This window comes from Lithobates pipiens, unplaced genomic scaffold (genome assembly GCF_037356315.1).
Source record: "Lithobates pipiens isolate NorthernLeopardFrog02 unplaced genomic scaffold, aLitPip1_a1.2 Scaffold_23, whole genome shotgun sequence".
Lineage (NCBI taxonomy): Eukaryota > Metazoa > Chordata > Amphibia > Anura > Ranidae > Lithobates > Lithobates pipiens.
The window spans coordinates 216,755,009-216,772,382 of record NW_027507785.1 but is presented as its reverse complement, the minus strand read 5'-3'; the positions used below and the strand labels follow the sequence as shown (position 1 = coordinate 216,772,382).

Sequence of the window (17,374 nt, the reverse complement as noted above, 5' to 3'; positions counted from 1 at the left end):
TACACTACACAGTAGAACATGCCAGGCACACTCACACCCCCCCCTTTACCCCCCGATCACCCCCCAATTACCCCTGCCCCCCCAGTCACAGTGACACCAATTGCTTTTTTTTTTTTTTTTTTTTTTTTTTTGCATTGGTGTCATTTGTGACTAATAACTGTTAGGGCAGTTAGGGTTAGCCCCCTTTAGTTCTAATGTGCCCCCCTAACCCCCCCAATAAAGGTTTAACCCCGTAATCACCCCCCGTCGCCAGTGTCACTAAGGCTGGGTTCACATTGCAGCGGTTTATGAGAACGAATGTGATTCGCACCGCACTGCAGTGCAAATCACATCCGATCTCTGTGCGATTCGAGTTCAGCCATACAGATAGTATGGCTGAATTCGTGTCGCACCCGCCGCAAATTCGCACGGGACCCTTTTTTTGGCCCGCAGCAGAATCGGATCGCATGGCGTTCGATTCGTGGCGTTCCCGCATCGCTCCAGTGTGAACCCAGCCTAATAAGCGATAATTTTTCTGATCGCTGTATTAGTGTCACAGGTGACGCTAGTTAGGCAGGTAGGTATTTAGGTTCGCCGCAGCTTTTTATAGCGCCAGGGACCCCCATATACTACCGCATAAAGCCCCCCGATTTCCCCCTAGTTAACCCTTTCACCAGTGATCACCATATAACTGTTACAGGTGACGTTGGTTGGTTAGTTATTTTTTTTATAGTTTCAGGGCACCCGCCATTTATTACCTAATAAAGGTTTAACCCCCTGATCACCCGGCGGGTGTCATTTGTGACTGTAATAACTGTTAGGGCAGTTAGGGTTAGCCCCCTTTAGTTCTAAGGTACCCCCCTAACCCCCCCAATAAAGGTTTAACCCCGTGATCACCCCCCGTCGCCAGTGTCACTAAGGCTGGGTTCACATTGCAGCGGTTTATGAGAACGGATGTGATTCGCACCGCACTGCAGTGCAAATCACATCCGATCTCTGTGCGATTCGAGTTCAGCCATACAGATAGTATGGCTGAATTCGTGTCGCACCCGCCGCAAACTCGCACGGGACCCTTTTTTTGTTCCGCAGCAGAATCGGATCGCATGGGTGTTCACACCATGCGATCAGAGTTTGCAGATCGCACTGCGATATGCGAACTGATCTGGGGGTGTCATTAACATTTCACTGACACTCCCAGCAGTTCGCATAGGGCAGTGTGAACTGCCGCTGGGAGGCATGTGATGCGGGAACCCGCCGCGCATTCGTGGCGTTCCCACATCGCTCCAGTGTGAACCCAGCCTAATAAGCGATCGTTTTTCTGATCGCTGTATTAGTGTCACAGGTGACGCTAGTTAGGCAGGTAGGTATTTAGGTTCGCCGCAGCTTTTTATAGCGCCAGGGACCCCCATATACTACCGCATAAAGCCCCCTGATTGCCCCCTAGTTAACCCTTTCACCAGTGATCACCATATAACTGTTACAGGTGACGCTGGTTGGTTAGTTATTTTTTTTATAGTTTCAGGGCACCCGCCATTTATTACCTAGTCTCACTAGTGTACCCCTAAATTTAGGGGTGTCTACTTTCCAAAATGGGGTCATTTGGGGGGGGGTTTGTGCCATCTTGGCATTTTATGGCTTTCAAAACTGTAACGCCCTTAGAAATCCTGAAGGCAGTGCTTGGTTTTCGGGGCCCCGTACGCGGCTAGGCTCCCAAAAAGTCCCACATATGTGGTATCCCCGTACTCAGGAGAAGCAGCAGAATTTATTTTGGGGTGTCATTTCACATATGCCCATGGCATGCATGAGCAATATATCATTTAGTGACAACTTTGTAAAAAAAAAAAAAAAAGAGTTTGTAATGTTCCCGCAACTTGTGGCAAAATATAAAATATTCCATGGACTCAACATGCCTCTCAGCAAATAGCTTGGGGTGTCTACTTTCTAAAATGGGGTCATTTGTGGGGGTTTTGTGCCATCTTGGCATTTTATGGCCTTCAAAACTGTAATACATATGTGGTATCCCCGTACTCAGGAGAAGCAGCAGAATTTATTTTGGGGTGTCATTTCACATATGCCCATAGCATGTGTGAGCAATATATCATTTAGTGACATTATTCAATCGCTTGAGGCAAAAAAATAAAATATTCAATGGGCTCAACATGCCACTTATCAATTTCCTTAGGGTGTCTACTTTCCAAAATGGGGTCATTTGGGGGGGTTTTGTGCTGCCCTGCCATTTTAGCACCTCAAGAAATGAGATAGGCAGTCGTAAACTAAAAGCTGCGTAAATTCCAGAAAACGTACCTTAGTTTGTAGATGTGACAACTTTTGCGCAAACCAATAAATATACAATTATTGACTTTTTTTTTACCAAAGACATGTGGCTGAATACATTTTGGCCTAAATGTATGACTAAAATTGAGTTTATTGGATTTTTCTAATAACAAAAAGTAGAAAATATCATTTTTTTTTCAAAATTTGCGGTCTTTTTAAGTTTATATCGCAAAAAATAAAAATCGCAGAGGCAATCAAATACCATCAAAAGAAAGCTCTATTTGTGGGAAGAAAAGGACGCAAATTTTGTTTGGGTACAACATTGCATGACCGCGCAATTACCAGTTAAAGCAGCGCAGTGCCAAATTGTAAAAAGACCTCTGGTCATTTACCAGCAAAATGGTCCGGTCTGAAAGTGGTTAAAACAAGAAAGGACTTTGTTCACTTTGGAAACCACAGCTTGGCATTGCATGCAATTATTAAGCTTATGATCTACCAAAGCCTTTAGAGCCTTCTTCACCATTGATTCCCCTAGTTGTACTCCCCCTAGTATGTATGATGCATGCATATTCTGAGCCCCCAAAGTGCGAAACTTTACATTTATCAACATTAAACCTTGTTTGCCACATAGTTGCCCAATTAGACAGTGCATTGAGATCGGCTTGTAAATCAGAGACATCCTGTAAGGACGTTATTCCACTGCATAGCTTGGTGTCAACTGCAAAGACTGAATGGGTACTTTTAATCCCAGACTCTATATCATTTATAAAGATATTAAAAATTAAGGGTCCCAACACTGAACCATGGGTACACCACTGATAACCTTAGACCATTCAGAGTAAGGATCATTAACCACTACTCTCTGAATACGGTCTTTTCGCCAGTTTTCTATCCATTTACAAATTGATCTCTCCAAGCCTGCAGACTTTATCTTACACATTAGCCATGTGTAGGGAACCGAGTCAAACGCTGTGGTGCAATTGTGAATAGTAACCAATCAGCTTCCAGGTTTTACCTGTCATAGCTTAACTTGAACAAGCTCAAGTTAGAAGCCGATTGGCTACTATGCACAACTACACCACATTCTGTGTGTACCACTTTTTGTAAATGTCCCCCATTGTGTGTGCTTGTGTGAAAGTTTGTAACTCCTGATGTTTAAACCTGTACCAATACCCAATATGGATTTAAAGCAATATGTTCACATACAGGAACTGGACATTCTGTGGAGCATTGCTGGGGGCAATCCAATACACTTCCACCATAGACTTCTTCCTCTTGTTTACATGACTTACTGCAGAATCCTAAAAAGGAAGAAAATAAGGTATGCAGAGGTTACAGCTTACTAATGGATGACCCTACCTGTTGACAGCTCTCATACACACACACACACACAAATGCGCCAATGACAGTTTTTCCAGCAAATATTTACTTTCCACAGTCAGCACAACACTAATTATTTTCCACAGCTAGTTCAAGGAACATTTTCTCCTGCCACAAAACAGAGAAAGTAAAGTTGCTGCTCATCAGTTATCAAAAGTTTAATTTATTCCACTTCACCAGACACTCCAAACCAAAATCTCCTTCAGGCCACGGTTGTCTTGGAGCCTCAGCTTCCAATCGGTGACCAGGCTGCGGCACCCAATATGGGAAAAGTCTGGCTGGGTAAAAGTGTGAACTCCGTATGTACACCTCATCTATCTCCTAAACCACCAAGAGACTGCAACAACATTGAAGGAAGTTCTGTCTGCTGTGCACTACCCAGCTGCAGAGTGTCAGAGAAGACATCTCTCTGTCACGCCACATGCCTCATAGAAAAAGGTGGAGACCCTTATCCAACCACCACACTACTGGCAGGAAACCTGAGCATTGCCTCTTCTTGTTGATTGACAGTAAATGTAGGTCAAATTATAGCCTTGTCCTAGCTCCAGGGTCCCCACAAGCATAATTTAGAGGACTAAGATAGGAAACACTAAAGCCTCGTACACGCAATCATATTTTTCGCAGACAAAACCTCAGACTTTTGTCCGAAGGGCGTTGACTAGGAACTTGTCTTGCATACAAACGGCAAGGAACTGTCAGCCAACAAACACGAACGTAGTGACGTACTATGTTTTTTCAGCTCTTTAGCGACACCCTTTGGGCTCCTTCTGCCAATTTCGTGTTAGTAGAAGTTTGATCGCTTTTTTCATTTCATACTTTTCAGTTCATTTCTGAACAGCCGTTCGTCAACCAGCCATGTTGCGGAATCGGAGGAGAGAACATGTTATTTATTATTGGCCTTGGAGTTATTGCTTTGACCCAAGTCCAGGAACAGAAGGAGGAGGATTTCTTGAACCAAAAATTGGTTGCTTTATTCACAGGCACCAATTATGTCATATGCCTTTGCTGCGGGAGCTCCAGGAGAACAATCCGGGTGATTTTCGGAATTATCTCCAGATGTCAGACCCCTGCTTTCACCAACTCTTTGCATTGTTGACCCCCTATATTAAGGAGCAGGACATATGCATGAGGTTTTTATTTTATTTTTTGGTTGAATAAATGATTTGGTATATTTTCGAGATTTTTGGATGCATAGAATTCAATTTTTGGTTCAGTTCTATTGGCAGATAGAAAAATAAAATTAGACATGCTTTTTTCAATGCACAATAAAAAGAATAATACTTGGCTATGTGTTTTACTTCAAAATGACAGTTTGGGAGTAGGCGGTTACATTTAAAAAAAAAAATACAATGCAATTGTATTACAATGTAATAAATACAATTGTTAATAATGGTGTTGTTGTAACTTGCACAAAAAAAAATAATAAAAAAAATCAAGCATAATAATATTATTCTTGCTATCAAAAAAACAAAACAAAAAAAACACATTTGAAAATTCGTTTGCCATAACTCATCAATATCACCAGCAAAGCAGCTTGATTATTATCCCATTAAAGAAGAGAATGTGCGCTGCATTTTGAGATTTCATACATAATTTGCCACATTACGAATGTTGATTCTCCATTATGAACGCTAGTTTACAGGATCGACTGCCTCCAGCTCGTCCTTGCTTCTGAGCATGCATGTTTGTACTTTGAGCTTTTGTATACACGCTCAGAAAATCCGACAACAGACATTTGTCCGCAGGAAAAAATTTAAAACCTGCCATCCAACATTTGTTTGCAGAAAATCCGACAATTGTCAGATTGAGCGTATAAACGGTCAGGTTTTCCGCCAACAGCCTGTAATCATACAATTCCCGTAGTAAAATCCGATCGTGTGTACGCAGCTTAAGTGTCTTCAGTTACCTTAGGTAGTCCTGAGGACTGCACAAAAGCTGCCAAGGGATCACAGGTTGGCCACCAGGGCCCATATGCAAAAAATACATGAAAACACTAGGAACGCAAACACTTTTGTAAGAGTTTCAAGTAGAGCTGCGCGATTAATCGTAATAAGATTGTGATCTCGATTCACCCCCTCGCGATCTCCAGGCTGGATGACCCGCGATTTCGATATTCCCCGCCAGTTCTGCGTAAGCGGCGGCGTGTAACACTGACGTCAGCAACCGGAACTGATGTCAGTCATTGGAGAGCGCGATGCGGAGCAGTTCACACACACACACACACACACACACACCGCTGGAGTGGAACTGGAAGTCGTGATGCCTGGGCGTGGGCGGTACCCTCACTGTGGCCGGGAAATGAACACAGCACAACAGTGTGTGCACGCCGTGGATCTGATTTCCAATTCCAACACGTGAGTGTCGATTCCTCCTTCCACCACATGTATATTGTATATTCATGTATATTGTGTGAGCCTGTGTGTGAGTGATTAAGCCGAGTGAGGAGCGGACCACTGCCCCTTATTATGATTATTATTACCACAGCACAGCAGCAAGCACAGTTACACTTACTGTCACAGTGACATTCTGAGTCAGCTACGCTACCCATATTATGAATATTACCACAGCACACACACAGTAACAGTGACATTCTGAGTCGCTATGCTACCCCATATTATGTATATTACCACAGTGACAGTCTGACTGAGTCACCTACCCCCATATTATGAATATTACCACAGTGACTGAGTCAGCTTAGTTACCCCCATATTACCCCCTTAGCTACCCCCAGATATCCCCCTATTTATGAATATTACCACAGTAGTCAGCTAGTGCGACCCAGAGAGTCTCAGTCTGGGCCTCTGGGGGGGTAGCTGACTGACTGTGGTAATATTCATAATATATTAAGGGACAGTGGTTGTTGCCAGTATTTTAAGTCCACTCCTCACATGCCCCTCTTTAATAGCCTAGCCTGTCCGACTGTCATCTGCAAGCGGTTTGGGGCCCAGCCATGACAGCACCAGGTTGTGTGACTTAAAAAAAAACAAAAAAAAAACTGTTTGTTGTCTTTTAAATGTCAGTGCTGAGTGCAATAGTGCATGCATGTGCAATGCGCATATAGCTAGCTGCAACTTAAGACAGTGTTTTCAACCTATGGCAAATGACAGTGTGCGCTCTCAATTTGTTTTCTCTAGGTACATACAACAAGAACCTTGTCAACAGATCTGTCTGCTTCCGTCCACCACATCACACCCAGTTGAATATAACAGAAAGAGAGAGAGAGCTGCAACAACACCTTAGCAATTTGGAGAATATACACAGGTCTCTTTAGCCCAGGGGGGGTCTTCTGTATCGGCACAATCACTGGAGATGCCTGCCTGGCGCCTGCAGTGCCTGGCCGTAGAAAAATGAGTGAGGCAGAGGCCGGTGCAGACAATGCAGACAGTGCAGAAGCTGCCGCAGGCACAGACTCAGAGTTAGAGCAATGCGCAAGTGAGTCTGATAAAATTAAAAACCCAGAAGTTTTTGTTCCAAAAAGAGGAGCTTATTCCCAAGTGTGGGCTTATTTCGGATTCAAACCAGATGATGATACTCAGCAAACCATCTACTGCAAGCAATGTTTAGCCGTTGTTCGTGCACCAAAGGGTAACACCACCAATCTGTTTAATCACCTGAAACGTAATCACATACAAGAATATGAGACGGTAGGGAAAAAGAATACTGCCAGTGCTCAATCACAAAGTACCTGCAAGGAGTGCAAGCATACGAAACAAACGTCAATCAAAGGAACATTATTTAATGCAACACCGTTCTCGACAAACTCTCTCAGACGCAAAGAAATAACAGAAGCAAATCACATTTCACCTGGCTAAAGACATGGCTCCCATGACCACTGTTGAAAAAAGAGGGGTTTAAAAAACGAATTCAAACCCTTCATGAGCGCTTTCAATTGCCCTCTCGTACTTATTTTTCATGTGTTGCAATCCCTGGTCTGTACGTCAAATGTTGTGAAAGAGTTGCAATGGAATTACAAGATGTAGTTAATTTTGCAGAAACTTCAGATTTATGGTCCAGTAGAGCAATGGAACCATACATGATTTTAACAATCCATTTCATTAATGATGATTTTGAGATGACAAGTTGGTGCCTACAAACTGGGTTTTTCCCTGAGGACCACACTGGCGAAGTTTTGGCACAGGGATTAAAGGATGCTCTCATCAACTGGAAATTGGAGGAGAAGAATCTTGTGTGCATCACTACAGACAACGGAAGCAACATTGTAAAGGGCATATTCATAAATCACTGGACACGATTGCAGTGTTTTGGCCATAGGCTTCATTTCGCAATAGAGAATGCAATGAAGGACCCACGAATTGAGCGTGCTATGGGTTTGTGCAAAAAGCTTGTCGGGTGTTTTAGCTATAGTTGGAGGAGGAAGAGGGAGCTTTCTGAGGCACAAAAACAACTCTGTTTACCAGACCACAAGCTCAAGACAGAGTGCCCAACAAGGTGGGGATCTAGGCAAGCTATGGTGAGGAGGATACTTGAGCAGCAAGCTGCCATCACCCATGTCCTCTCTTCTGACCGCAAGGCTAGGCACCTCTTGCCAACGTGGCAAGATCTAGAGATCCTGGAGGCTGTGGACAAGACTCTCACCCCACTGGCAGACTTCACAGATGCTCTTTCAGGAGAGCAGTATGTCAGTGTCTCTTCTGTGAAACCTGCTCTACACCTATTTCAGTCTTCTGTTTTGGCTTTGCAGGAAGATGACTCTGATCTTATTTGAAAAATGAAATCAAAGATAATGGGGTATCTGGAGGAAAAATATCAGGACCAAAAAAACACAAGACCTTCTCGACATAGCCACAACCCTTGATCCCAGGTTTAAGATGACTTGAAGATAACAAAACTGCTGTCCAGAACAGACTAAAAGAGGAGATGTCAAAACTAACAACAGTTAAGGAAAGCCCCCCTACAACTCCTAGTGGACAATGTCATGCAAAGAAGGCTCGAAAGAGCTTGGGTAGCTTTTTCAAATCGACAAGCGAAGGGGCACCAGATCCAGCCTCAGGCTCACACCAACAACAATCCGAAAGCTTGTCCTTGGAGCTACACTCTTATCTGTTCTTAGGCAACACTGACAGTGAAGATGATCCGTTAGTCTAGTGGAAGACTCACAAGGAGCAGTATCCGAGATTGTCTGCACTGGCCAGAAAATACCTTTGCATTCCTGCAACCAGTTCCCCTTCTGAAAGGGTTTTTAGCACAGGGGGCAACATTGTCACTTGTCGCCGTTCTGCACTGAAGCCACAAAATGTGGATAGGCTCGTTTTTCTAGCTAAAAATCTTCAAATCTGTTATCTTTATCTGACATTACAATTACATTCAAAAACATTCAGGTAGTATCATGATGATACTAAGTACCTACCTGAATGTTTTTTTAATGTAATTGAAATTTCTTTCTTTCACATTGTTTTTTCATTACATTCATTGTCATTTCTTTAAAATGTGTTTGATTGAAGCCAGAGTACTACTATGGCTTATTTTAGAACAAAATGACTGTTCCCCAATCCCCCTTGGATGGGACTTTTAAGGCCACAAAACACTGACTGAAGTTTGTTAGAAATCGAAAATTTATTTATTTTTACATAAAAAGAGAGATCACACAACATCAATGATCAATGGTTAAAGACTTAAAGGCATAACCACTAGATGTGGTATAATAATACATGTGACAAACAAAGCAAAACAAAGTATCTTTTTAACCATTGATCAATGTATGTGATGATGTATCTTTATATAAAAATAAATCAATTTCTAACGCACTTCAGTGTGGCCTTAAAAGGCCCATCCAAAGGCCAAGGGGGAAGGAACAGTCCTTTGTTCTATACAATCCAGGGATGTGGCCACTGCAGTACATTCACAACCTGAACCTTGGGTAGCTTTTTCAAAGCTGCACAAAGTGAAGGGGCACCAGTTGCAGCCTCAGGCTCGCAGCAACAATCCAGACTCTTGTCCTAGGATTTTACACTCTTATCTGTTCTTAGGCAACACTGTCTGACAGTGAAGATGAACTGTTACCTGAATGTTTTTTGAAGTAATTGTAATTTCTTTATTTCACATTTTGTTTGATTGAAGCCAGTGTATTATGGCTCAAGTTATTTTAGAACAAAGGACTGTTCCCAAATCCCCCTTGGATGGGACTTTTAAGGCCACAAACACTGAAGTGCTTTAGAAAATTGATTTATTTTTATATAAAAAGATAGATCACATCACAAAACAATGATCAATGGTTAAAGGCTTAAACCCCTAGATGTGGTATAATATGTGACAAAGCAAAACAAATTATGCTTTTTAACCATTGATCATTATGTGAGGGATCTATCTTTATGTAAAATCAAAATCAAAAGTGCTTTAAGAGCCCTTTCACACTGTCAGCGCCCAAAAAACACTCGTAAAGCGCTGCTTAAACGAGCGGCGCTTTACCAGCGTTTTTTTGAGCGCTAGTGGGGCACTTTTAACTCCTGCTAGTGGCCAAATAAAGCGTTAAAAGCGCTCCTGCCAAAATTGCTTTGCAGGTGCTTTTCTGGCGTATTGCAGGCGCTTCCCATTGATTTCAAGGGGCGCTTTAGGAGCTGTGTATTCACCACTCCAAAAGCGCTGCAAAGAAGCTGCTTGCAGGACTTTTGATGCCCTGCCAGCGCAGCGCCTCAGTGTGAAAGCACCCAGGCTTTCACATTGGGATTGCAGTTGCGGCTTCTTTCAGGTGCTTTTTTTTTTTTTTTTTTTTTTTAAAAGCTAAAGCGCCTGAAAAATGCCCCAGTGTAAAAGGGATCGCAGTGTGAAAGCAATCAGGCTTTCACATTGGGATTGCTGATGAGGCTTCTTTCAAGCGTTTTATAGGTGCTTTTTTTTTTTTTTTAACGCTAAAGCACCTGAAAAGCGCCCCAGGGTGAAAGGGGTCTTACACTGGTATGCTGCCTCTGTGTGTTTCTACTATGATTTGATCACCTGTGCGTTCACACTGTGGATGTATCACTGGCCCCCATGTGGCTAGCCCTGGTGTAGCAGGTATGAGAGGGCGGGTTTAACCCAGTGATGGTGAACCTTTTTGAGCGACACACAAAATCAACATATTTTTGTTCAAAGTGCCAACACGGAATTAAACCTACCAGCAGCTCTATACAGAGGATGGGACTGATCATCCCTCTGAATGAGCCCCTAGTGACCAAAAACGTACTATTCTGCCCAGAAAAAAAAAACGTTTGTGTTTTTTTAAAAGGAATTCATTACACTCAGAATGCAGGGATCAGGAGTGCATTCCGCTCAGACTGCAGGGATCAGGAGTGTGTTACGCACAGAATGCAGGGATACATTTGCTGAGCACTGGCAAGGATGCATTTGCTGGGCATTGTGTATACCCAGCCATACATTCCATGGTTATATGGTTACTACACGATTGTTTGGGTATGTGGATGCATAACGGCACCTAGATGTTTTTGTTTTAGACAACGTTGTCTTTTTAGATGTTTGTAAGTGGAGGAGCATCTTTTTTGTATTTGACCTGTTTTAATTAATACATGTTTGTCATTAATTTTCCATTATTTTTGTTTTATAATTTTTGATTGCTAGATCCCTGTGGCTCTATTTTGTGGCATCTTCACGGTTCCTTGTCCCTGGCACAGTCCTTCTCCCTTGTATGCAGCTTTTTGGACACTGAGCCCCACTTTGGATAGTGAGTGGATGAGCTCTCAGTAATAATTGTATTCCACAGCGTGGTGCGCAGTTTTCTATTTTTTGTCCATATAAACATCTCAGCTGTCTCCAGTGTTTCCTGATCCGGCAGCTCAATCCTACCTGCACATCACCCCTGATCAATCACAGCCACGTGGAGCCGTGTTCTCTCAGGCACGCCCACCCCAGACACATCACCGCTGGCCCCAAAGATTTGTTGGAGATGTAGTTTGATGTGGGGGTGCAGTGTGGACGAGGCAGCTTCTATGTCTGGATTTACATGCGCACGCACGTCACCCCTGGCCGCTTCTTCTTTTGTCACGCCCACTCGGACATGTCACGCTAACCTCAGACCTGAGGGATATGTAGTTCATGGTTTAGTGTGGACGATTTCAGTGTTTAAGTGTGTGCTTTTCTCCATTTTTCCTGGCGTGCCCCCAGAGAGGGCTCAGCGTGCTGGCAGCAGCATGCGTGCCACGGGTTCGCCATCACTGGTTTAACCCTTTCCTTTCTGACCTGGGTACTCTGAGTTTTTTTTACCATTTCCTTTCTATCCCATTTAGCTTTTGTGAGTCTTTCTAGGTCAGGTTGATGGCACAAGATGATAAATACATAATTTAGTCACAACATTTTTCTTCAGATGTTTTTGTCCATAGGTCACCGTCAAGGTCCAGCCTTCATAGCAGAAACTTTGAATCTTCCTCTACGCACCCACCACTATGTCAGCTGCTCCAAGGAGGGAGCCTGCTGGGAATGTGGGACTCCAGTCCCAGAAGGCAACTCTCTGTGTGAGCCATGTTAAGCCCAGGCAGTGGTGTTTTCCAACAAATGGAATCCCCAGTGAGGCACGTGGTGCAAGAATACAAGCCACACACACGAAGTCCAACAGTCAGTCAGTGTTCTCCCACTAGGATGACCAGGAAGAACTGGAACTTCCCCAACCAAGGTAGAGTCCAAGTTAGAGTCTCCTGCAAAGCAAAAGGAAGTTCTGCAAGCACCTTTGGGCTCTGTTTTCACTAGTGCGACTTATCATGTGACTTTGGACAAATGGGATCGCATGGCGGGTCATAGCCCACTAAGTTCAATGGCACCCGTTCCAATCTAGGCAACTTACAGTTCCAGCAACTTTGAGGGGTTTCTGTGTGACTTTGATATGACTTTTGATGCAACTTTGATCCAGAGACTGTAAAGTCGGATCGGGTCACACTCTGAATCACGCAACTTGGAGACATAGCCATAGAGAGAGTGTTCTAAATTCTCATTCTTAACAGAACTAGGGGACATAATTTTGGATAAGTGGAGCAAGATGGCTGAGCTCTAGCCATTTAGAGATAAAGATGTGAAGTATCTAAAAAGCTGCCTCTCTAAATGGCTGAGGCCTTGATGAGGCGATAAAGCATAATGCTCTTCGTTGGAAGATGCAGTGAATAGCCCGAAAGTCAGCCTGGGCTATTGTGGCCATATCGCAAGGATGGAAATGTGGACGGAGAATGTGGACACAGTATTCAGGAGTGCTTTCAGACTCTGTAGTTCAGTTTGGAAGCTGTGTCGGTTTCCATGATAAGGCTCCAAATTACATCAGCCGCACAGTGGCGTGGGTTATGCTCTTGTCAGTTACGGCAAAGCGAGTGCTGTGGCTGGGGCTTGCTGTTCCCACCTCTAAATAGGCGTAGTGTAGCAATCCCTTTTAAGCCTTTTAAGACTTATGTCCGACAGACTTTCGAAGGAGTTCTGCCGGAGTTCTGACAGAGTTCTGACGGACTTTCCGAATGAGCGGACTTGGCCACACACAATCACACCAAACTCCGATGGATTCGAACGGGAGGACGTACGACTGGACTCAAATAAGGAAGTTCATAGCCAGTAGCCAATAGCTGCCCTAGCGTCGGTTTTTGGCCGTCGGACTAGCATACACACGAGCGGATTTCTCGGTAGGAACTGGGTCCGGCAGAGTTCTTGCGGAAAAATTTGAAGCATGTTCCATTTCTAAAGTCTGTCAGACTTTTGCGAATCAAAAGTCCATTGCAGCCCACACAGGATCGAATAGTCTGCCGGAATCATTCCGTCAGACTTTTGATGTTGAAAAGTCCGGTCGTGTGTACGGGGCATTAGACCTTGCAAACCTGAGACAATTTTCAGGAGAGAAGGAGAGGAGAAGTTCTAGGTGGAAACATCATCCCCGAGTCATAGGGGATCCAGCCAAGTGACTGGCTTGTTTCCAGTAGACTTAAGATGCTTACCTCCATGTGCCTATTGTAGAAGACTTCCGCAAGTTCCTTTGGTTCATTGTAGGTCAAGACCATCTCCAGCTCCAACCACTTGAGCTTTCAGGGTCTTATTAATTCTTAGAATTTTTATCAAAACAAGGAGCATACGCCTGCCTAGTTATATTGATGTCCTTGTTATACTATCCCAAGACAGAGGGCAGCTGCTAGAGTCCAGAACTCAGGTCTTTTCTATGCTCCTCAAATTTGGCTGGCTGCTGAATCTGGCAAGGAGACACCTTGAGCCCACTCAGTCTCCTATGGGCCTCGGGGCTTAGTTCAATATAATCTTGGATCATTGCATTAGCTCTGGATCCCAATGTTTTGGACCTGAACACTCCTGATCCGGTCTTCTTCCCACCCGGGCGCCTTTCAGCGTCTAAAATGATTGACACTATGGTGTCTACAGATCCGAGGATCAAGTGGAAGCTGGAGGAGGTGGCCTTTGAAACTGAAAAAGAACACCATTTGACCAACAGGAAAGCAAATGTTGTAAACAACAATGTGATTATGAAACAATGGTTTCTAACTAATTACTGTACTTAAAAATCAGTGTTGCAATCTGTCTTCTGTTTATTACACCAGCTTTTTACATCAACTTAATACAAGTGCACACGAACCAAAAAGTCATTAGAACCTTACCTGTACGGTGCCACAAGTAAGAAGCTGGGAGATTCTATCATCAATTAAGGAGAAGGAGCCTACTGCACTGCCTTCCAAATGACTGGCATCCCTCGCTTGGATAAAGAATCCAGCAAACTGTGGACCCGATAATGTGACTGAAATGTAAAGACACGATTAACTGCAGTGCAGAACAGTAAATCATTCTTACCCCATCAGATAACACTGGTTAACTTGAACAAATCATACCTTGTGTATTTGGCATTAAACGTTTGGGGCACAAAATAAATGCAATATATAGAATTAATGTCAGACTCAAAATGAAACCAAACTCTGTAAGGTACTCTACAAACAGGAAACTATCATGCCCTCTGGCAATCCCTTTCTCACCCAACAGGTACTGCAGCTCCTCTTTGTTTGTGACTTTATAAGCTGTAGGGCTGCCCAATGCACTTCTGGATTATCCGTGTTATACTGGTAGTGCCAACTAGGGAGTTTGTTAAAGTTTTTCAGATAATCAGTGTTTTTTCCCCACATGCCCTTACTTCACCATAGTACACAGCAGTGACTTAGGGGGTCAGTGGTTTGAACCACTGAGCACAGCGCAGGACCACGAATCTGCCACTCCTGCAAGTGTTGCATTGCCAAAATATATAATGCGCATGCTGCTAATCACTGAAATGCGTTTCCACACCTGCTAGAACTGAATAGGCAAAAAGTGTAGCTCTACTTAGTTTTATTTAAAGTTGGGTTCCAACCAAAAGTGGAACTTCTGTTAATCTGATTCCTCCCCCCCTTCCGCTGCCAGATTTGGCACCTTTCGTTTTTTTTTTTTTTTTTTTTTTTACAGGTACCCTGTCCCCACTTCCGGGAGGCCAGACCGCGCCAAATTACGTCAGCAGCTCAGCTCCCCTCCTCCTCCTCTTCTGCCGGACCAGTGAGAGCACAGCGCGTTTCGTGCAGTAGGAACCCAGTCGTGAAGCCGAAAGGCTCCCTTACCCGCAATGGCGGCGGCAGCACTCGACTAGCCGATGGACTCGACTGGACTCCAGGACATTCCTCCTAAATGTTAAAAGTCAGCAACTACAGCATGTGTAGTTGCGGACTTAAAATTTTTAAAGGGGTGGGCAGAACCCAGCTTTAACTTAGTTTTTTTTAAGGGGGCAGCACTACACTTTTGGCCATTTTGTATTATTTGCAGGGAACAATGGATAGCAAATCATAAGAAAAAAACAAAAAAAAAAAACAATAACATATTCTCCATTGGGATTCAGTTACTTACCTGAACAAATGCTCCTCCCTCCTCAGTGACAGGCTGAGACTATGCCTCCTCATTATGGAGGAGAGCACTCTATTATACTGGTAGTACTGGCATAATTAGTGGGTTATGGTTTCTTAGTGTTACTAAACCCATGACCCTGTGTTCACTATATTTGATCTCCCACAGCACACAGAACATGGAAATGCAAAAGTTTTAGTAAATATAAAACAGCTAAATTAAAAATAAATAAGATGCGCTAAACCCAAAATGTGCCGTAAAGAATAATAACTCCCGTGCATGTATTTAACATAGACAGTGATGATATCACATAAACCTTAGCCTTACCCTTTCCATATGGGTAATATAAAAAATGAATAAAAAGTGAAAAGTAATCGTGAATCACAATCAAAAGTACAATAGTGCAATGAACACCCCAGTGTACAATTATTGAACAATATAAAACACGAAAAACCAAAAGAGAAAGTCGCGTTTCATAACAAAATGACCCATGTGCCCCTGCATGACGTAAATTTTGTTACGAAACGCGCAGGGAAGAGCGACATGCTGACGTTACCTCGTGTGGAGTAGTCTGTATTCAGGAAGGATGGGTTTATCCACGTGCGTCCGGCCGGCGCAGAGGGCTTAGGGCTGATGTTTTCCTGTACACTGTAAGTGCAACTTATATTTTATTGGAGTGAAATAAAAAAAAAAGGTTTTATACTATTGGAGCTTTATTTTCCTTCCATGCAAATGATGTGTATCCTCGAGTTTTAACCATATGGGAGATATACTGAAGAGGTGTACCTACTAATCTATCTGACGGAAGAGGCGGTTTAAGGAGAGCAGCAAAGATCCATTTCGGATTGGGGGACATATTTAGATCTACATGCGCTTTGTGACCCTCTGTAGTGGGGGGTCATGAACTTCTGATAAGAAGTAGATCTATAAACTTTGTTGGCGGATTGGGCACTATCCACAAGTGGAAGAATTTGTTTCTTCATTTATATTCAAGCCTATTTGAAAGGCTTTCTCTTTTGGTTTTTCGTTTTTTATATTGTTCAATAATTGTACACTGGGGTGTTCATTGCACTATTGTACTTTTGATTGGGATTCACAATTACTTTTCACTTTTTATATTACCCATATGGAAAGGGTAAGGCTAAGGTTTATGTGATATCATCACTGTCTATGTTAAGTACATGCACGGGAGGTATTCTTTACAGCACATTTTGGGTTTAGCACAGCTTATTTATTTTTTATATTGTTTTTCTGTAATTATGTGATACAGTTAAGCTGCAGCTGAATTGGTTCCCCCTGGTGACCAGCCACTACACAATTTGTTGGTCACCTTAGCGCAGTTTCTTTTTCTATTTTTCTAATAAACAGCTAAATACCTTTTCTCATCAGCTTTTAGAGCAGTAACTTCTATCTGTGTCTGGTTAAAACTTTTAGGAGGAGTTTTCGTTCTCCCCTGACTGTCCTATGAGGCTGTAGGACCCCTGACCCTCTGTCTGGACAGTGCTGATTACATGCACTCTTCCAAGAAAAAATAAATAAAAAATAAAAAAACTCTGACAATACACACCAAAATGTGCATGTGCAGAAAGCCCCCAAGGCTCTGTTCTATGAAGATATGTGGAAGAAATGAAGAATCAGGGAAAACAGCCTTTTTACACAATGCACAGAATTAACCCCTTAGGTTTCACAATGAGTAGGGTCTTCCAGCTGGGGTACTAACAGAGAAGTCAGGCCTGAAGGAGTTGTCCATGTTCTCCCCCCTCTGGGAGAGAGGCTGCTAGGGGCCTAGGGGCTTAAACCCCCCTGTACAACATCAAGCTCTTGAGAAAGCGATGCCTAGCTGGGCATAGACCAGTGATGGTCTGTCCACTAGGGGTCCTATCCATGTGTCCACCCCCCTGAT

The 17,374-nt window shown here is 43.3% G+C and overlaps 1 protein-coding gene across 1 annotated transcript in view; it reads right to left on the bottom strand.

Annotated features, from left to right (window-relative positions):
- The window catches only part of LOC143928158 (putative ferric-chelate reductase 1), a 69,146-nt gene that overhangs the window by 36,102 nt on the left and 15,670 nt on the right, over positions 1–17,374 (bottom strand). Inside the window, exons 3-4 of the mRNA XM_077452851.1 lie at positions 14,214–14,350; positions 3,460–3,554 (exon numbers count right to left, since the gene is read on the bottom strand). Of these exons, the coding sequence (XP_077308977.1) occupies positions 3,460–3,554; positions 14,214–14,350 (232 nt within the window). The remainder of the gene's footprint in view (positions 1–3,459; positions 3,555–14,213; positions 14,351–17,374) is intronic.